General features: G+C 42.2%; 1 protein-coding gene across 1 annotated transcript; it reads right to left on the bottom strand.

Moving 5' to 3' along the window:
- Nucleotides 1–139: 139 nt before the first annotated feature.
- Nucleotides 140–18,906, bottom strand: Mob1a (MOB kinase activator 1A). Its single transcript, XM_040737454.1, has 6 exons — nucleotides 18,676–18,906; nucleotides 14,060–14,226; nucleotides 11,533–11,626; nucleotides 9,863–9,996; nucleotides 5,011–5,174; nucleotides 140–3,480 (listed from the first exon to the last, which is right to left on the bottom strand). Exons 1-6 carry the CDS (start codon nucleotides 18,687–18,689, stop codon nucleotides 3,403–3,405), a joined length of 651 nt encoding a protein of 216 aa, XP_040593388.1. The 5' UTR covers nucleotides 18,690–18,906; the 3' UTR covers nucleotides 140–3,402.
- Nucleotides 18,907–20,873: the final 1,967 nt, after the last annotated feature.

Raw genomic sequence — 20,873 nt, 5'->3', positions numbered from 1 at the left:
TTCTTCCTAAGCTTTAAGAAAGCAGATACTAAATGGTATGCAAAGACAACCCTCTAAATTTAAACTGTAATCAAAATCCACAGAACCTGCAAAGATCTCATTTCCACATTTAAAAGCATGCTAACACACTTCAAAGCCATTTTTGCTTTCAATATAGTTTATTCTGATGAAGTTACAAAAGTAGATACAAAATACTTTTTTAAAAAGTACAGTTAACGACTTAGAAAAATAGAATAAAGCCCTAAAGTTTTAAAAATACAAATAAATTTCTTTCCATGAGGAATATTTTAAGTTATTTTAGATGGTAACCAAGACTACCGTATGCAAACGATTTTTGATGCAGACCAACACAAGACGCTGTTCTATAACCAGCCCGTAGCACACTGGCCATCTGTTTGGCTTTACCTGTATGACACACTCTGATGAGAAAACCGTGAGATTTCAATGCAGCTGCTTCAGTAAAATTACTGATGCCACACACATGTGCTCCAAAGTCCCTCCGAGACTAGCATCAAAGTTGAATATAAAAACAAGAAGATCAAAAGACTCCTCTCGGTCTTTGCCAGAACGTTCACTGACCTCAGGAGGAAAGAACATGACTGTGGAAGGTACTCAGCAGCTCAGGTCCAGGCTGGCACCATGACTGGAAACATACTTGGAGGACCCACACTCTTCGGGCCTGATTTGTTTATGCTTCTGAGGTAATGACGTCATGTCTAAGAAGCTCTACTACTATATGATATTAGGGCTTGGAGAGAAGTCAAGAGTACAAGCAGGAAACCTCACCACCAGGACTGTGTCTGTGCCTTTGCCTCAAGTCATGAAGAACACAGACCTGCAGTTCTCCAGTGATAGTGTGATTGAGCTCTGCAGACCAGGGTAAAAGAACCCTTGGCCAACTGGTTGCTGGTAAATCACTTTATTCAGTCAGAACAGTAGCATAGTGGCTGTCAACACAAAAACTGGATCACAATGAAGAATGACTTTTTAAATCTAAATCTATCATTGTCCAAGTTTTTTAAAGTCCTGGAAGGTAAAGCACCACAGGGCTAAGGTAGAATTCACCAGGCAATTGGAAGCCACTGCAATAAATCAGACAGGACATCTGACTCCTACTTGGGGGGAAGGGGGGGGGGGGGACAGGGAATAAGCAGATAAACCCAGGACAGACTGATTACTTCGGGTGTTATGTAGCGTCCTCTGCCATGCTCTGCCTCAGAGGTGAGCAAACAGCACAATGTGTGCACTCTGCTGGTTAAGGCAGGTCCATTTGGGAGTCTGGCACTGTTTTCACTTAAAAAGGAAAAACAGGGCAGGGACACACACACACATACGCACACATGCGGAGGCACTCAAATTTCAAAACACCAACAAGGTTTTTCTTTGTGTCCCATTAGAGCTGTCTCCATATCTTAGCATCTACCCAATTGGAGCTCAGTCATGGAGAGGGCATTTCTGTCACTAAAATACATGCAAAGGAAAGAGAAATCTTTGATTTGAGAGTGCAAGATATCATAAAAATGATTGAGCCCTGGTTGAGAAAAGATTTTCACTTAAGCAAATCAAATGGAGTCTGTGGTTAAGAAGTGATGCTTTTGGACCTCCAAAGAGGTTGTGACCCACAGGTTGAAAACCCCTATTCTAAAGTACCCTCCTGGCATCTAGAAGCCTGATTCCTATCTGCAGATGACTGTCATACACTTGCACAACAGCTGACATCTGGACCTTTGCAAACACCTGGGTTAGAAGGTGTTTCCAAGCTGTCCTTTTTTCTCTAAGCCATTATCCCACCTTGAATTCCTCTAGCAGTGATGTGTAGTTTCAGCAAAAGTAAGATAAAACAGTTCCTGCAAAATTCTAAGCATATTTAAGGACATACTAAAAATGAATTATTAAAACTGGAGTTTCTAAGGAATTCTTTCTTTTATAGTTTAGTGGAATCAAAAATACAAAAACCTCATCAACTCTAACCTTTCTAAAGCCACATAGGCCACATAGGCAGCCAGTGAGCACTGTGCAAGTCCCAGTTCTGACACAGAGTACTAGCACTGCCAATCAGGCAAGTGTCCAGGATATTTAGGATGTCATGTACACCTGAGGAGGCAGCCAGAACTGACTAGATCAAAGGAAAAGCAGGCACCTTCCTCAATAAAGGAGTCTTATCCTGATAGGATAAGGAAATTTTCAAGTTTTGATACAAAGACAAAGTAGGAGAGAACCCCTAGAGCTCAATGCAGCCTTTGTGTAGTAACAGGATGAAGCAAGGTGGCTGTTAACTCACTCCCCTTGCTGGGTCTCCAGCTCTCCCTCTAGCAGGCAACAGGGAGATCTTCTGCAGTCACACACACCCTCAAGCTACTTTTTTCCTTATTGCCATAAAGTCTGCATTTCTACACATAAACATCAGGTTTCAAGTTGCAATAAAAACATGGAATCGTATAGGAAATAATCAAGTATTCTAAATATTTTTTTCTACTGTCCCCTCCAGAACTGCAAGGCCTCACGAATCATCAATGGAAACAGTGGCTTGAGGCCTGAATCTGTCACAGTTTTTTGGAGTTCTTGATCTCTGCCAAAATCTAAGTAAAGAGTTTCAAAAGGAGAACCTGCAAGGCCACCATCAGAAGACACAAAGACTGTGTCTGTCTATACATCTTCATCTAGACAGACAAGACACAATCCCAAAAGAGTTTAGAAAGTCACTTAAAATAACTTTGGTTAATCTCATGCCATATATGCCTGTGATTTAAGCCTTGTGGATTTTGCAAAACAAACTGTTTTCAGCAAAAAGTTCACCATGTAGCCCAGGCTAGCTTCCAATGTTTTATCCTCCTGCCTCTGCCTCCACAGTGTCAGGTAACAGGCATATACCATCATGCCTGGATAAAAAAATATATACTCTCATCTATAAACACCAGAACACAGACAGGAGCCTAAAAGGCTATCTAAGGTGAACCGGAAGCTCTAAATGCTGGGATTAGAAATGGAACACCATTTCAGTTTGTAAAATGAAGCAAAACTGATCTGTGTTAGGAAATTTTTTCTAGAAACTAAAGTTATGGCTGAAAATTCTTAATGTCCATTATGCTGTCACATGGGAATACTCAAATCACTTTCTTAAACAAAAGATCAGCAACAAACTACAGGTTAGTCATAAGGTTACAACAAAGGACAGTAACAGGACAGGGGTGGCCACACAGCACCTCTAATTTGGCTGGCTATGGGTCTTGTTCTGAAGCTATCTGGCCAACCTACCTTTGCGACAATTTTCTCTGCAGGCAACACAATGGGTCTTTTGATCCTGTTTTCTTATAGTCAGTATCACTAGTCCATACCAGACAGCAATGAGAGAGTGCTAGCAGTAAATAGAGCAAGAGGGTAATTGTGTTCTAGAAGAAACATTTATCTGTCTTTAGATCCAAGCTTCTCAATTAATTCCTGAAGTGGTGCCAACTCACGCCTATCAATCAGATTAAACTCCTGGAAAGAGAAGAAAAGTGAAATGTAACAATGAACCAAAATTCAAACTCTTACATGTCAACAGTGTCTGGTGACCCTTAAGATCACCAGGTGTGAAAGTTCCCCAGAAAGACCGAGACATGACTCATGACTTTTACGGTGCTGGTACACTATGCTCCCTTCCTAACCAAACTCTTGGGGTTAAACACCAAAATGGAATACATGAGTTTATATATAATGATCTAAAAACTGCAAACTGAGCCTCTGGTAATAGCCACCTCTAGAGAATTCAACTTCACACACACACACACACACACACACACACACACACACACACACACACACACACACACACGAACATATACATGCATGCACACACAGGGCACAAAAACAGTAAGTGTGGTACAGTTTTTGCACTATACACAGAACCCACCAAAAAGCTATCAGGTTTCTCTACTACAAATGATATTTTATATACAGAATTGCCTAGCTCTAAAAGGATTTTTTCCCCCAAGACAGGGTTTCTCTGGAGCCTATTCTGGCATTCGCTCTGTTAACTAGGCTGGCCTCAAACTCACAGAGATCCAGCTGCCTCTGCCTCCTGAGTGCTGAGATTAAGGTGTCTGACACCAATGCCCAGCAAGGAGTCCTTTTTTTTTCCCTTTTCTTTGTTTGTTTGTTTGTTTGTTTTTTAATGTGTTCAGTCTGCATGTATGCCCGCTGGCCAGAAGAGATCTCATTACATATGGTTGTGAGCCACCATGTGGTTGCAGGGAATTGAACTTAGGACCGTTGGAAAAGCGGTCAGTTTTCTTAACTGCTGAGCCATCTCTCTCTAGTCCCTCATTTTCTGCTTTTATAAAAAAGTTTTTACTTTTGTGTGTGTTTTGGGTATCAGAACCCCTGGAGCTGTAGTTACAGGTGGTTGTGAGCTCCGCCATGCAGGTGCTGGAAAATGAACTTGGGTTCCCTGCAAGAGCAGGAAGTGCTCTTCACTGCTGGGCCATCTGTCTTTCCTGGTTTTTTGAGACAAAGTGTCACTCTGATAATTCTTTAGTATCTTTTTCAAATAATGTGAATTATTCTGGCCTTTTGAAGTTCTAATTCTAAGTTAGTGCTCATAGACAAGAAGCCACAAACCTGGAAGCCCAAGTAGGATGCTGTCTTTTTTCCTTTCTTTTTTAAAGCTCTAGTTACTTATTTCAGGCTTGTCTGCGAGCTTTGTGAGTTTATGTGCACCACACGTGTGCACATGCCTGTGGAAGCTGAAAGAGGATGCTGGATCACTTACAGGTAGTTGTGAGCCTACTGATACGGTTTCTGGGAACTGAACCCAGGTTCTCTGCAATAACTGTATACGTTCTTAACTGCTGAGCCATCTCTCCAGCCCAGAGACATAGCCCTTCTATACTGCTTCATGAATTGATGAAAAAGTATAGAGAACAAAACTGGGGACAGAACAAAGCTTATACTTAGACAGTCTACATCTATGAATAAGACACAGTGTTCTTACCCAAGACCAACACCCCAAGATCAATATGGCTCACCTACCTGAACAAAGAAAATAAAGTGCTTAAAGGAGGTGTTAAGGTGGGCCTCCTCTTGCAGCTGCATCACGGAGTCAAAGTGCTGGTGGTAAATATGGGCGTAAACCCTGAAGAGACGCTTCAGAATAGTCTTTGCCACAGACATAAAGTTTTTGGGAAATGGGACACCTGTAATTGAATGCACACCTATCAGTCAAATGGGATAGCAGCGAGTCTTGACACTACTCAAGCAACTACAGCATATAAGTTTCAGAGTACTGTAAGCAAGGCAAACCCAACTTGAGTATTCTTCCCACTCCACACTGATTGCCTACCACAGAAGACACAAGTATAGAGACTGCTGGTCACAGTTCAAATGAACATGTTAGTTGTTGAATATGTTTCTCCCTAAGATGAAATGCAACAAGAAAAGCACTTTGATTATAAACATCACTTTTGTCATTTGTAACAGAAAAAAAAAAGGAATGAAAATTTTCCTAAACACAATAAAAGACAGATGGTCCTCAAGTCATTAAAGAGCATCTCATCTTCCATATTACCCTGGAAAGTTAAAAGCAGGTCTTCATTTTCCTAGAGGCCCAAAAAGGGGGATCCTTCCTGAAACAGAAGATGGGGAACTCGTTCCTTCTCAGAGAAAAGAAACATCTCTTGAGAGAAAAACTGGGAGGTGGGGGGGGGGGCGCTCTGGAAGCAGTAGCCAAGGGGTTGGCAACTGGCTACACTCCTGACAAGTCTGGCTGGCTGGCAGAAACAAAGACAGGTGGATCTGTAAAAGGCCATGGCTGTCCCAGGCTTGACAAGAAGTCAGCTTCAAAGGCCAGTCCCTCAGAACCACTCTAAACAAACACCTTTCAACCACTCAGAAAACAGAGGCTTTTAACAGCATTCCTTCCAAGTATCCTACTTTTTTTTTTTCTTAAACAAGCCCTTAAAAGCTTGATATTTGACCGGGTGGTGGTGGCACAAGCCTTTAATCCTAGAACTCGGGAGGCAGAGGCAGGCAGATCTCTGTGAGTTCGAGACCAGCCTGGTATACAAGAGCTAGTTCCAGGACAGCCTCCAAAGCCAGAGAAACCCTGTCTCAAAAAAACAAAAAAGGCTTGATATTTAAATGAATTTTGCTTATTTCTGTGATTTTCCCAGTCCCTAGTCTGAGTTATACTGAGTTTTCAAATACTACACTGGAGCTTGAGCTATTTCTCTGGACAGAATCTTAGTACAAAATCCCAAAACAGCAGGTTTTAAAATCAAATATCTTTTCTCTTAAAATTCCTATCCTACTAATGACTTAATATATGCTGCTTAAAAAAAGAAAAAAGAAAAACAACAGTTCTAACCAACAAGCTAAAACAACTAGCAAAAATTACAATACTGATAATAGCCTAATGGGGAGGAGGAGGCAGGGGAAGGAGTCTAGAATTATTACAGTAGAAAGAGAAGCTGAGGAAATAGGAGGGATTCTGAGGGCATGATGATGAGATTTTATAACCTCAGCTAGTAGGAAGTAGCTACAGGACCCAGCATTCAAGATCATCCTCAGCTACACAGTGAATTCAAGGCCAAACTGAGCTAAATGAGATCTTGCCTCAAAAATGAAATCAAAAGAAGCATAACTGAGTATACATGTAAGCTGTTTTATTCTAAGTACTCTTTTTTTTTTTTTTTTTTTTTGGTTTTTCGAGACTCTGTGGTATTGGAGGCTGACCTGAAACTAGCTCTTGTAGACCAGGTTGGTCTCGAACTCACAGAGATCTGCCTGCCTCTGCCTCCCGAGTGGTGGCGTGCACCACCACTGCCCGGCTTCTAAGAACTTTCTAAACTGAATTTAATAGACCACATTCAAGTGGATTCAATATAGAACCAAGTATCAGTGAGAAAGGAAATACAAGGTTTAATAGAAGACTGTTAGTAACAAGCCAAGTCTAGCAGGGTTTTTTTTTGCTTCTTTGAGACAAAGTCTCACTCTGTAGCACAGGCTAGTCTTGAACTCCCAGCAATCCTCCTGTCTCAGCCTCTGGAGTATTAGGATTTTCTCCATTTTCCCCAACAGCAGCCTAAGTATAAAAAGTTGATCTAGGGCCAGCAGGTTGGCTGCATGGATAAAGGCATCTGCTGCCAAGCCTGATGACCTGAGTTCAATCTCCAGGATTCACATGATGGAAGGTGAGAACTGACCTCCCTAAGTTGTTCATACCCTTACACTGCCACACAAGTTCACACCCAGACCCAGACACACTGGGGTGTAGAGAATAGGTAAATAAATAAATGTTTTTTTAATTGATCTAAATGTTTCTCCCAGAAGTGCGTCTGTTTAGGACTATGAAGAAAAGCACAAGAAGAATCTGGTAGCCAGGTGGTAGTGGGGCACACCTTTAATCCCAGCACTTAGGAGACAGAGGCAGACAGATCTCTGAGTTCAATGCCAGCCTGGTATACAGAGTAAGTTCCAGAACAGGCTCCAAAGCTGCACAGAAAAGCCCTGTCTCAAAAAAAAAAAAGAATCTGGTAAGAAGATATTCAGACCCCCAGGAACTGCAAGCAGGCTAACTTCATTCTTCAGTACAAAACCAAAATCAAAATAGTAGCAAGCCAGAAATGTGCTCCTAGCAGAACATTTTAGAAAGAAATGGAGAAGTTGGGATATAACTCAGTGGTATAGTTTGTGCCCATCCATATGAGGGGCCCTGGGTCTGACCTCCAGCACCAAAAAACGTAGTAACTTACAGTCATCAAAAATAGACAATGAGAAAATATCTGAAGATGGCTTTGCCGTACAAGGCTGGAGACCCAAATTCCATCCCCAGACACCATTAAATAAAGGCAGAAGGAAGAACTACTCCAAAGTTGTCCTCTGGCCTCCACTCATGTACTGTGACACAAACACACACACACACACACACACACACAATTTTTAAAGTAATTTTTTTTTAATCTACATTTTTTTTAAGGCAGGGTCTGGCACTATACAGCCTTGGGTGATCTGGAACTCACAGAGATCTTCCTTTGGTATTATCTGGAGTGCTGGGGTTAAAGGTAGAAATATGCCCAGCTAACATTTATTTTTACTTTGAAAAAATGTTTCTGTATTTTTATGAAGAACAGATAGAACATACATGAAGAACAGAGTGAGCTAGCCCTATAAGGTAATCCGAAATTATACAATTTCCACAAGGCTTACAAGGCCCCAAAACATGGCAACTTGCTCTATACATGATTTAACTAAGGAAGGAAAGACACTTACATCAAATTGGAACAAACTGGCTAACTTCTTTTAGGAAAGAAAATTGAAGCAGCATTCAGAATAAAAACCTTGACAGCCTAAAGATTTTTTTAAAAATACTAAATAAAAAACATAAGCAATGTCATTATCACCGGGTGGTGGTGGCACAAGCCTTTAATCCCAGCATTCGGGAGGCAGAGGCAGGAGGATCTCTATGAGTTGAAGACCACCCTGGTCTACAAGAGCTAGTTCCAGGACAGCCTCCAAAACCACAGAGAAACCCTGTCTTGAAAAACAAACAAACAAACAAACAAAAAGCAATGTCATTATCTTTTTTTGTTTTGGTTTTTCCAGACAGAGGTTTCTCTGTATTCTTTGGAGGCTGGCCTGAAACCTCACTTTGTAGACCAGGCTGGCCTCTGCCTTCCGAGTGCTGGGATTAAAGGTGTGTGTCACCACCACAGCAGCAATGTCATTATCTAACAATAAAGAAAACCTTTCCCATAGCTAAAATGCAATTTGGGGTGGTAAGCAGAGCTCAGGGTGCCTAGCACACAATCCTAGCACCACAAACAACTTAACCACCCATGTTTTAAAGAAAATGAGCAAAATAAGAGGTGTACATAGCAAAACACCCTATAAATAATACCAAAGGTGCCTTAGGGGAAAAATATACAGCCTACATGACAAAGACCAACGATCTGTAAAAAGAACATAAACAGAACAGAAAATTTCAGGATTTGTGTGTCCATGAGCACAAGTGTATACATACATGCATGTGCTGTTGAGGCGCATGTGGAGTCAAAGGACACCTCCCATCTTGTGGGTCTCAGGGATCAAGCTCCAGCCACCATACTTCCTCTATACTTCCTGAGCCATCTTGGTGGCTCCTTCATCAATATTTTTTTAAGATTTTATTTATTTAGTATACAGTGTTCTGCCTTCATGTATGCCTACATGGCAGAAGAGGGTACCAGATCTCATTATAGATGGTTGTGAGCCACCATGTGGTTGCTGGGAATTGAACTCAGGACCTCTGACAGAGCAGTCTGTGCTCTTAACCTCTAAGCCATCTCACCAGGCTGACATCTATATTTTCAAATGGACATTAAAACAGAAGTTTAGGGCCAATGAGATGGCTCAGTGGGTCTGGTGCTTGCCATGAAAAACTAACAAGTTGATTTGAATCCTCAAAATCCACATAAAAGATGAACACAGTGGTACACACCTTTAATCCCAGCACTCAGGAGGTAGAAGCAGGCAGATCTCTGAGTTTCAGGACAACCTGGTCTACAGAAAGTGCCAGGACAACTAAGACTACGTGGTGAGAACAAACCAAAAAAACACATAAAGGTGTAAAGACCATATCCAAGAAGTTGTCTGATTTGCACATATATGCCATGGAATGCATACATATACACAAAATAATCATTTTAAAGTATATCCAATTTAATAAAATTGGAAAAGATTAAAAAATATGTAACTGGTATGAAAAAGCAGAAGTGGACATGCTAGGGGAATATACATGGGTACAAGCGTTTTTGGAGAGTGTGGCTTTCTCTGTTAAACTGATATAAAGTCACAGAGCACCTCAAGATTACAGATATCATCCAGAAAGAAAAGCCGTTCTACTTACCGATCTTTGAAGGGAAAAGGGTTTCATCATCAAGCTGATCCTGAACCCAAGTCATCAAATAGTCAATATATTTTGGTGCAGAACACTTGATTGGCTTTTTAATATTAGTGCCATCTGCCCAATGGTATTCATACCTGAAGAGAACGACAACGTGTTATTGACAGCTGTTAAACCTTAACATGTGTAACCTGTAATCAAAACAGGCTCACATTTTGTCCACAGAAATTCTATAAGACTAGATTCAATAAGAACAGATTCTTACTTCTGGATGTACAGCTACTTTTGTTATTTCTATATAGGTTACCAAAAAGAATGAGTAAATATTAAAACACCACCTAAAAATTCTTGTAAGAATTTAAACTCTAGGGGCTCAGAGGTTAAGAGCACTGACTGCTCTGTCAGAGGTCCTGAGTTCAATTCCCAGCAACCACATGGTGGCTCACAACTATCTATAAGAGATTTGGTGCCCTGTGCTGGCCTGCAGGCATACAGACAGACAGAATACTATATAAACAATAAATAAATACATCTTTAAAAAAAAAATTTAAACTCTAGCCTAGTGTTGGTGGTACACGCCTTTAATCCCAGCACTCAGGAGGCAGAGGCAGGCGGATCTCTATGAGTTCGAGAACAACCTGGTCTATAAGAACTAGTTCCAGGACAGCCTTCAAAGTCACAGAGAAACCCTGTCTCAAAAAATAAAAAAAAAGAAAGAAAAACAAAACAACAAGAACACCAACAACAACAAAAAAGTAATTTAGCCAGGCACTGGTGGCACACGCCTTTAATCCCAGCACTCGAGAGGCAGAGGCAGGAGGATCTCTGTGAGTTCGAGACCAGCCTGGTCTACAGAGTGAGTTCCAGGACAGCCTCCAAAACAAAACAGAGAAACCCTGTCTGGAAAAACCAAAAAAAAAAAAAAAGAGCACTGGCTGCTCTTCCAGAGATCCTGAGTTCAATGCCCATCAACCACATGGTGGCTCACAACCATCTGTAATGAGATCTGGTGCCCTCTTCTGGCCTGTAAGCATACATGCAGACATAATACTGTATACACAATAAATAAATCTTTAAAAAAGAAAAATAATTTAAACTCTAATCAAACTAAAAAAAAAAAAAAACCAGATCTTTTGGATGAATCTAAGTCACGTTTCTTTTAAAATTACATTTATTTGTGTGGGCATGTACCCATAGTGCATGTGAGAACAACTTTCAGGAGTCAGTCTTGGCAGCAAGTGCCTTTACCCTCTTGAGTCATCTCACTGACCCCTAACTCAAATTTCTGTATGTTTACTCCTACAATAGAACAATACAATTACAATATAAATATCAAACACTGAGTATTCATATAACAAAGTAGTCAACAATAAGGGCTATCGCTAAGTAGTGAAGAACTCACAAACTGAATTATCGATACATGAAGAAACAGGCAAGAATAGTCTTTATTGGGGCTGGGGAGATGGCTCAGAAGTTAAGAGCATTGGCTGTTCTTCCATAGGACCTGAGTTCAATTCCCAGCAAACACACCCTCTTCTGGCCTGTGGGCATACAGACAGATGCTGTATACATAATAAATAAATCTAAAAAATGTTAAAAAAATAGTCTTTATTATTAGTTTATCAGTTATAAAAACATGATTCAAAAGCCTCTGGACCAGGCTAGACACATACCTGGGACCTGCAGACATGACTGGGCAGCTTGCCTCAGTGCAGAATTCTGTAATGGTTCCATACAACATGTTGATCTGATTGAAGAAATCCACAGCTGCAAAGACAATGCCATAACTATGTTAAGTATCTATATAAACCATGACAAACCAGATCTCTTAGCCAAAGGAAAATGGACAATATTTTCTTTTTTAAAATGGGGTCTATGGTGGCACACTCCTTCAATCCCAGCACCAGGGAGGCAGAGGCAGGAGGCAGAGGCAGGCGGATTTCTGTGAGTTCGAAGTCAGCCTGGTCTACAGAGTGAGTTCCAGGACAGCCTCCAAAACAATACAGAGAAACCCTGTCTCGAAAAACCAAATAAATAAATGCATAAATGCATATATAGATAGATAGACAGACAGACAGACAGACAGACAGACAGATAAAGTGGGGTCTATGTTGCCCCAATCTAGTCTGGAACTCCTGGGCTCATGCAATCCTTCTGCCTAAGCTTCCCAAGCAACTGGGATTGCTGGAGCACACTACCATGTCCAACTAACTTAGCTGGAGCTGATTTTAATTTAATGGTAACTAATCAGTCACTGGAATAAATTATTTGATTAGCTCTTGGAAGACTCACAGCTTATCAATCTAAACCACATTTGTTAGGAAAGAAAAAAGGTGCTACAGAACAAACTTAGTGGGAAGTTACAGGCTATATCATACATTTCAAACATCTGCTTCAGCATCAGCATTTGACCACTCAAAACGATTTTAGAATCAAATATCTAGTCTGGGTCTATTCTAATACAAGAGTTTAAAAGATGAATACAAGACACAAGAAGATGGGACCTACATGCCAACAGTAAGTTCTAGAAGTTCAAAGAAAAGGTAACATTGGAAAGGACTGCACAGTCAGGGAGGACATTCCAAAGAAGCTTCCACTAGATTTGGAGGATGAAGAGGAAGGAATGAGTGGTAAACTTGATTGGGTGTAAAGAGAATCATTAAGACTCAGAAAGTGTTTCAAATGCCATGATCCTATCTAAAGGAGTACTTGAAAAAAAATGAACTTGGGCTTTCCTAGTTTCTTCAAAATGAATTAAGAGAAAATTCTGTTTCATCAAAAACATCTCATTAAAAACTCTCTAACTTTTCCAGATTGATGGCTGTGTGGAAAGCATGGGACTGACCCAGACCCCCTGAATGTGGGTGTCAGTGAGGAGGCCTAGGTAATCTATGGGGTCTTGGGTAGTATTTATCCCTGGCATACAAATAGACTTTGAGTGCCCATGCCACAATATGGGAGGCTCTCTCAGCCGGGACTCTGGGGGGAGGGCCTAGGCCCTACCCTGGATGAAATGACAGTTACTGGAGATCCACCATGGAGGGCTTCACCCTCCTTGGTGATCAGAGTGGAGACTGGGTGGGGGATTGGGGGACCTGGTGAGGAGGGAGAGGGAGCTGGGATTGACATGTGAAACAAGATTGTTTCTAACCTAAATTAAAAACAAAAAACTCCCTAACTTACAAATTCCTTCTTAGTTATATTCTATTTTTTTTTTAAGCCAGGCATTGATGATGCATGCCTTTAATCCCAGCACTTCAGAGGCAGAGGCAGGCAGATCTCTGAAAGTTTGAGGCCAGGTCTACAGAGGGAGTTGCAGGACAGTTAAAGCTACACAGAGGAAACCCTGTCCCCAAAAAAGAAATTAATAAAATTAAAAGCAGAAGTTTCCCTAAATTAGTACTTTACATTGCTCAAACAACATACAAGCCTCCTACTTTGCATTTACATTTTTAGTTGACCTTACTCATTTCTTCACAATATTCTCCCCAAGAAACAGCCTAAAACACTTGGTACTTCTCTTCAAAGTCTCCCCACTCAACCACACAACCAAGTACTTTGACAAGTCTAAATGTATCTGTACTCATGTTTTTCCTATAAGAGAAAATTCATTAAACAATATTTTAGCAAACTCTGTAAGTCAATAGCTTAAACTTTTTGTTTTTCTTTTCGAAGCAGGGTTTCTTTGTGGCTTTGGAGGCTGTACTAGAACTGGCTCTTGTAGAGCAGGCTGATCTCGAACTCACAGAGATCTGCCTTCCTCTGCCTCCCGAGTGCTGGGACTAAAGGTGTGCGCCACCACCACCCAGCCAGGTTAAATTCTTTTTTTTGTTTGTTTTTTGTTTTGTTTTTTTGAGACAGTGTTTCTCTGTGGCTTTGGAGGCTGTCCTGGAACTCGCTTGGTAGTCCAGGCTGTTCTCGAACTCACAGAGATCCGCCTGCCTCTGCCTCCCGAGTGCTGGGACTAAAGGTGTGCGCCACCACCACCCAGCCAGGTTAAATTCTTTTTTTTTTTTGGTTTTTTTTTTTGTTTTTTTGAGACAGTGTTTCTCTGTGGCTTTGGAGGCTGTCCTGGAACTCGCTTGGTAGTCCAGGCTGTTCTCGAACTCACAGAGATCCGCCTGCCTCTGCCTCCCGAGTGCTGGGATTAAAGGCGTGCGCCACCAACGCCCGACTCAGGTTAAATTCTTAAAAACTTACTGTTAACAGCAATCCACTCATTGAGGTCCTCTCCCTCTGGCAACATGACAGCTTGCCTCAGATTGCCACTTCCCAGAGTGGCTTCTGCATGTTTTAAGAGTTCATACTGATGGGAGCCTTCAGGAATGTTCTTCTTTGGTTTGAATGTTTTCGAAGAACGGCTGCTGCTGTTGGGTTGAAAGTAAAAATGTATGATTATTTTAGGAATGAAAGCAGACTGGCATTTTTCATATATAAATGGCTCTATTAGGGGGTTGGAAGACAGCTAAGCAGTTAAGAGCAAGTATTACTATTGCACATACACACAAATAAATATTGGAATAAATAAGCTGATCAATAAAAAGCAATCCCTGAAGAGCTAGAGAGATGGTTCAGCTGTTAAGATCCCTAGCTCCTCTTCGAGAGGTCCGAGTTCAATTCCCAGTGATCACAACCATCTGTAATGAGATCTGGTGCCCTCTTCTGGCATGCAGGCAGAACACTGTATAAATAATAAATAAATCTTAAAAAAAAAAATAAAGGCCCCATAGGTCCACATATTTAAATGACCTATTTGAAAGGATTAGGAGGTGTAGCCTTGTTGGAAAAAAATGCATCATGGGGTGGGCTTTATGGTTTTCAAAAGTCCAAGCCAGACCCAGTCTCTCTCTCTCTCTCTTCCTGCTGCCTGCGCTTCTGATGTAGAACTGCCAGTTACTTCGCTAGCGTCATGTCCATCGCCATGCTCCCCACCATGATGACAATGGAGTAAAACCTCTGAAACTGCTAAGCAAGCCCCAGTTAAATGCTTTCATTTATAACAGTTGCCATGGTCTTAATGTCTCTTCACAGCAATATAAGACTGACCAAGATAAGGATATCTGGCGCCTGCTGGCTTCCAGCCTAGTGGAGAAAAAGAGTTCCAAGTTCAAAGATAGACCCTGCCTCAAAGGAAGAAGCAAAGAGTGACAGCAGGCGCCTAATGCCCTCTTCTAGCCTCTGCATCAGGGACACACACCCACACATTTGTGTGCATATTACACAGTCACACGTGTACATATATGAAACAAACAAATGAAAATTTAAAAAAAATTTTTTTTGGTTTTTCAAGATTGGGTTTCTCTGTGGCTTTGGAGGCTGTCCTGGAACTCACTCTGTAGACCAGGCTGGCCTCAAACTAACAGAGATCCGCCTGCCTCTGCCTCCCGAGTGCTGGGATTAAAGGAATATTTCAAATCTTAGTGAAGGAGCAGCACCACAATTTGCTACAACATAGGGCAATTTGTTATACCCCATCTTCCAGAGCATTTTAACCAGGGGGACACACTCTAGATTCCAATGCTTGTAATGGCAACATCTTTTAACAATGCAAATCTACATCTTCCATTCACTTGTAGGCCTGTCTCTTAGATTTGGACAGCACAAAATATCATGGGATGCTACCTAGTAATAAAGGAGGAACTAGTACATATGTTCACAGAAAAATTCAAAACACAGCTGAACACATTACAAAACCAAATTAGAGCAGAGCCTATTTTGTCCATAGAAAGCACTAACAACAACAACAAAACAGAAAAAGCATCAACACATATCAGAATCCATGGTAACTTCTACGATGGGGAAAGGAACAGACTTGTGGACTTATACCTCACCTGTGAAGTGTGAACTTTAAGTAGTATAGGAAGAATTATAAAAGCACCACACTAAAAATCATACTTTATAAACGAGATTCGTTAGGGGAAAAGACAGTCCAGAACACATGGAGATAGGAAACTTAATGACAGGAAACTAAATATGGATAATTAATATTAAGTAATTTCTTAAGATTCAATATGATCTTCATATTATAAACTAAGATTAGTGTGCTGGGCTGTGGTAGTGCACGCCTTTAATCCCAGCACTAGGGAGGCACAGGCAGGCAGATCTCTGAGAGTTTGAGGCAGGCTGGTCTACAAAGTGAGTTCCAGGTCAGTTAGGGCTGTTACATAGAGAAACCTGTCTTGACAAACCAGATTAGCGCTTCAAGGGCTGGAGAGATGGCTCAGTGATTAAGAACACTTACTGTTCTTACAGACGACTGGGGTACAGTTCCTAGTACCCATACAGTGGCTCACAACTATCCACAACTCCAATTCTAAGGGATCTTGTAGTTGGTTTTTATTACTCTTTACTTTTATGGGGAGGCCCACCACCCAGCTCCCAAATAAATACACAAGACTTATTCTTGCTTATGAATGTACAACCTTGGCTTACTTCTAGCCAGCTTATCTTAAATTAGTCCATCTACCTCTGGGCTTTTTTCTATTTCTGTATATCTTTTCTTTACTTCTTACTCCCTGTGTGGCTGTGTGACTAGCTATACATACCCCTCTGTCTGTCTGTCTGTCTGTCTGTCTCTCTCTCTCCCTCCCTTCCCCCATCTAGATTTCTCTTCATATTTATTCTCTCTGCCTGGCAGTCCCACCTATCTTTTCTCTTGCCTGGCAACTGGCTATTCAGCTCTTTATTAGACCAATCAGGTGTTTTAGACAGGCAAAGTAACACAGCTTCACAGAGTTAAACAAATGCAACATAAAAGGATTAACACATTTTTTGCATCACTAAACAAATATTCCACAGAAGAAACAAATGTAACACATCTATTCCACAAAAGAATCTGATGCCCTCTTCTGGCATTCATGGGTAGTGGATGCAAATGACACACATACATGGAAGCAAAACACTTACATACAAAAAGTAAAAATCTTAAGCTGGGCATAATGGCATACATCTTTAATCCCAGCACTCTAGAGGAAGAGACAGGCAGATCTCTTTGAGTTTGAGGCCGGCCTGGTCTACATAGTGAATTCCAGGACAGGCAGAGCTACATAGTGAGACCCTGTCTCAAAGAAACAAAAAGTAACCAGATCTTTAAAAAATATAGTTATGCTTCAATTGATGGCATCAAGACAGTTAAATAAACCAGAGGATGGAAGAAACCATTTTTAAGTCATAGATGTGGACACTCAAATATATGAAGAATTTTTACAAACCAAACAAAAAAGACAGACAGATGGACAACCACTGTACCATATATACACATATGGAAATGTCACAGTAAAACCCACTAATTTGTACAGTTAACAGATGTTAACAAAATAAAAAATCAATCTGATTTTAAAATAGGACAAGGTTTTCTTTTTTTCTTTTCTTTTTTTTTTTTTTTTGGCTTTACGAGACGGGGTTTCTCTGCATTGTTTTGGAGGCTGTCGGTCCGGCCCGGCCTCGAACTCACAGAAATCCGCCTGCCTCTGCCTCCCGAGTGCTGGGATTAAAGGCGTGCACCACCGCCCAGCAGGACAAGGTTTTCAAAAGACTTTATTTTATCCTCAAATAGCATGAAAATACACACACAACTATGCTCGATGTTACTGGTCATTGGCAGAATACAAACCAAGAGAATCTACTTCACACTCAAGTCTAACAAGACCATTGACAGATGTGAATTGGAGAAGTTTGAAAACTCATACAGTGGATAGGGATGTAAAATGCAGTGCAGAGCCGGGCGTTGGTGGCGCACGCCTTTAATCCCAGCACTCGGGAGGCAGAGGCAGGCGGATCTCTGTGAGTTCGAGAACAGCCTGGACTACCAAGCGAGTTCCAGGACAACCTCCAAAGCCACAGAGAAACCCTGTCTCGAAAAAAAAAAAAAGAAGAAAAAAATGCAGTGCAGGCCTTTAAAAAGCTTGGCAGTGCCTCAAAAGACTAACATGTAACAATCCATTCTTAATACCCGGGAGATGTCACGCACGCACGCACACACACACCTGTAGCAAGATGTTCACAGCAGCGTTATTCAGAATAACCAAAAAGTAAGTGTAAAACACTAAGATTTCAAACAGCTTTGGTTACAAATACTCACATTTACCACACCTGTTGAAGAGCTACAAACAAAAAGTCAGGTTTTTTTTCAGGGTCAGGCTCAACTAGACTGCCCATGATAGAGTGGTCAGCTCTACACCCAAGGCAACACTAACTGGGGGTGGGGGGCGGGGGGTGTGCGCGCGCACATATAAAAAATATAAATGATGAGAACATAAATTTGAAAGGGAAATGAGAGGACACTGGAGAGAGGGGTGGATATGATGGGAAAATAACCGCATCTAAGAAGTTCTCAAAAACTAAAAACCTTTAAAAAGAAAAAAAAAACCCTCACATTTGGGGCAGAAGTTAAAGCGTCCACCTTTAAAAACTCCCAGCACCCAGGAGGCAGAGACAGGTGGAGCTCTGAATTCCAGGCCAGCCTGGGCTACACAGTGAGCCCCTCTCTCAGAAAAGACCCACATTTAAAGCAGGCCAGTCCTGGTGGCCTAGGCTGTAATCCTAGCTACTCGGAAGGCTGAGGCGGGAGGCGGCCAGGTTCAAGGCTGCCTGGGATGGGGGGGGGGGAGGGGGAATCACATAACAGGGGCCAGCGGCCAGCTCCTCAAACGTAAACCTGTGTGAAACCACTGAGTATCTGCGCTGTCTAGTCACAGCGCACGTCGTTTTCCTGCGCGAACCTCTTCCGAGGCGGCGGCCCCGCCCTCCGCTCGGCACCCTCGGCCGGGCCCCGCCGACCCACACCAGCCCCGCCCGGCCCGGCCCGGCCCACTCACAAGAGGAAGCTCATCCTCGCTAGCCCGAGGGGCCGCGACCCCGCCCCAGTCAGACTCGGCGCCGCCGCGGGCACCGGAATACGGAGGGCGGTCCGCGGCTAAGTAGGGCCGCCGAAGCTTCAAGGCCCGGGCGTGGAACTGGATCCCAGCCGCCGCGAACCAGCACGGATCACACTGCCCTCCGGAGCTGCCACCCACACTTCGGAGAGCCGAAATGCGGAACCAACGAGATCTCGCGAGACCAGGTTTCCTCCCGCCCCGCCGCGCCTCGCCCCGCCCCGCCCCTGCTGAGCTCAGCCAATCAGTATTCCGTGGGCCCGGGAAGGCAATGGGGCCGGTTCCGCACTACCGACTACTATTCCGAGGCTGCGGGACCTCTGCCAGCGCCACTTAGTGACTGTTTTGCTATTTAGGGCTTCATTCTTTTTTCTGAAGGGATACTATTCCAGCCACATCATCTGTTGATGGGCACTTGGCTGGTGTCCACAGGCACATTATAATGCTGCTATGAATGTCGATGTGCATGTTTCTGTGGGTGATGAAATATGTGCACACCAGGTGACACCACGGTAGAATAAAGAAAAGAAGGAGAAAGGAAACTGACGATAAATGGTGGTACAGGATGCGCAGTGGCAAAGTACTTCTCCGCTCTAATTGCTGGTGGTTTTAAACCATTCAGATGTCACCTGTCACATTAATGACATCGATTTTGTTTTATCAGCTGGTTTTCTTTTTTCTTTCTCTCTTTTTTTTTTTTTTGTTGTTGTTCCTTTGCTGAGATAGGATATGACATAGCCCAAGATGGTTTAAAGCTCAGTAAGTAGCCGAGGGTGGCCTTGAATTCCTGACCTCCTCCCTCTGCCTCTAAGGGCAGGAATTACAGGCTTGAGTTGCCATGCTGGGCTCCTTTTATTAACTTTTATAAACATTATTTACAATCTGTATTTGTGTGTGTGTGTGTGTGTGTGTGTGTGTGTGTGTGTGTGTGTGTGTGTAAGAACCACATGTAGAAGTTGGACCATGCAGGGGAGCAGGGTCCAACCACGTTATCAAGCTTGTTCTGTAAGTTTTCTCATTTTATTTTTGTTTAATTAACATCTATAACTTCTGCAGTTTTATTGTATATGGTTTAAAGTATGTGCATTGATACAGGTTTGTGGTTCTTCCTTTCTTTTTCTGGTTCTTTTTTTTTTTTTTTTTTTTTTTTTTTTGGTTTTTACGAGACAGGATTTCTCTGTATTGTTTTGGAGGCTGTCGGTCCAGCCTGGCCTTGAACTCACAGAGATCCGCCTGCCTCTGCCTCCCGAGTGCTGGGATTAAAGGCGTGTGCCACCACCTCCCGGCTCTTTTTCTGGTTCTTGAGTGAGAGTATCATTACGTAGTCCTGCTGTCCTGGAACTCACTACATAGACCAGGATGTCCCAAACTCACAAAGATCTGCCTGCCTCTGCCTCTCTGCATTTTATTTATTCATTTTGTAATTATAATCTTCTCTCTCTGTCTGTCTGTCTCTGTGTGTTGGGGTGTGTGTGTGTGTGGTGTGTGTAAGTATGTATGTATGTGCGTGTGTGTATATGATTTGAGAGACTGGAGAGATGGCTTAATAATTAAGAGTACTTGTTGCTCCTGTGTAGTTCTTGAGTTCAGTTCCCAGAATCCACAACTGTCTCTACCTCCAGTTCTAGAGGATCTAACACCTTTTCTAACCTTTGTAGGCACCAGGCATTCGTGTACACTGGCAAAACACTTATAAAATAAAAATAAATCCTCTTTTAAGAAGAAAAAAGTGTAATCCCTGCACTCGGGAGGCAGAGGCAGGCGGATCTCTGTGAGTTCGAGGCCAGGCTGGACCGACAGCCTCCAAAACAATATAGAGAAACCCTGTCTCGTAAAAACCAAAAAAAAAAGAAAAGAAAAGAAAAGAAAAGAAAAAAGTGGTCTGTGGTGGCACAGGCCTTTAATCCCTACTAAAGAGACAGAGGCAGGCCCAATTTCTGTGAGTTCTAGGCCAGCCTGGTTTACAGAGGTAGTTCCCGGATAGCTAGGCTAGAGCTGTTACACAGAGAAACCCTGTCTCAAAAAAAAAAAGAAAGAAAGAAAGAAAGATGACAGTATAAAGGAACTCCAGGGGTTTCTTTTTCATCATTTAATGGAAGTGTTCTTAAAGTTGTAAAATTATTAAGTGTATGGGAGGGGAA

The sequence above is a fragment of the Mesocricetus auratus genome, unplaced genomic scaffold, assembly GCF_017639785.1.
Source record: "Mesocricetus auratus isolate SY011 unplaced genomic scaffold, BCM_Maur_2.0 Super-Scaffold_100676, whole genome shotgun sequence".
Classification (NCBI taxonomy): Eukaryota; Metazoa; Chordata; class Mammalia; order Rodentia; family Cricetidae; genus Mesocricetus; species Mesocricetus auratus.
Note: the sequence above shows the minus strand (reverse complement) of the source record. Positions and strands in the feature narration are given on the sequence as shown.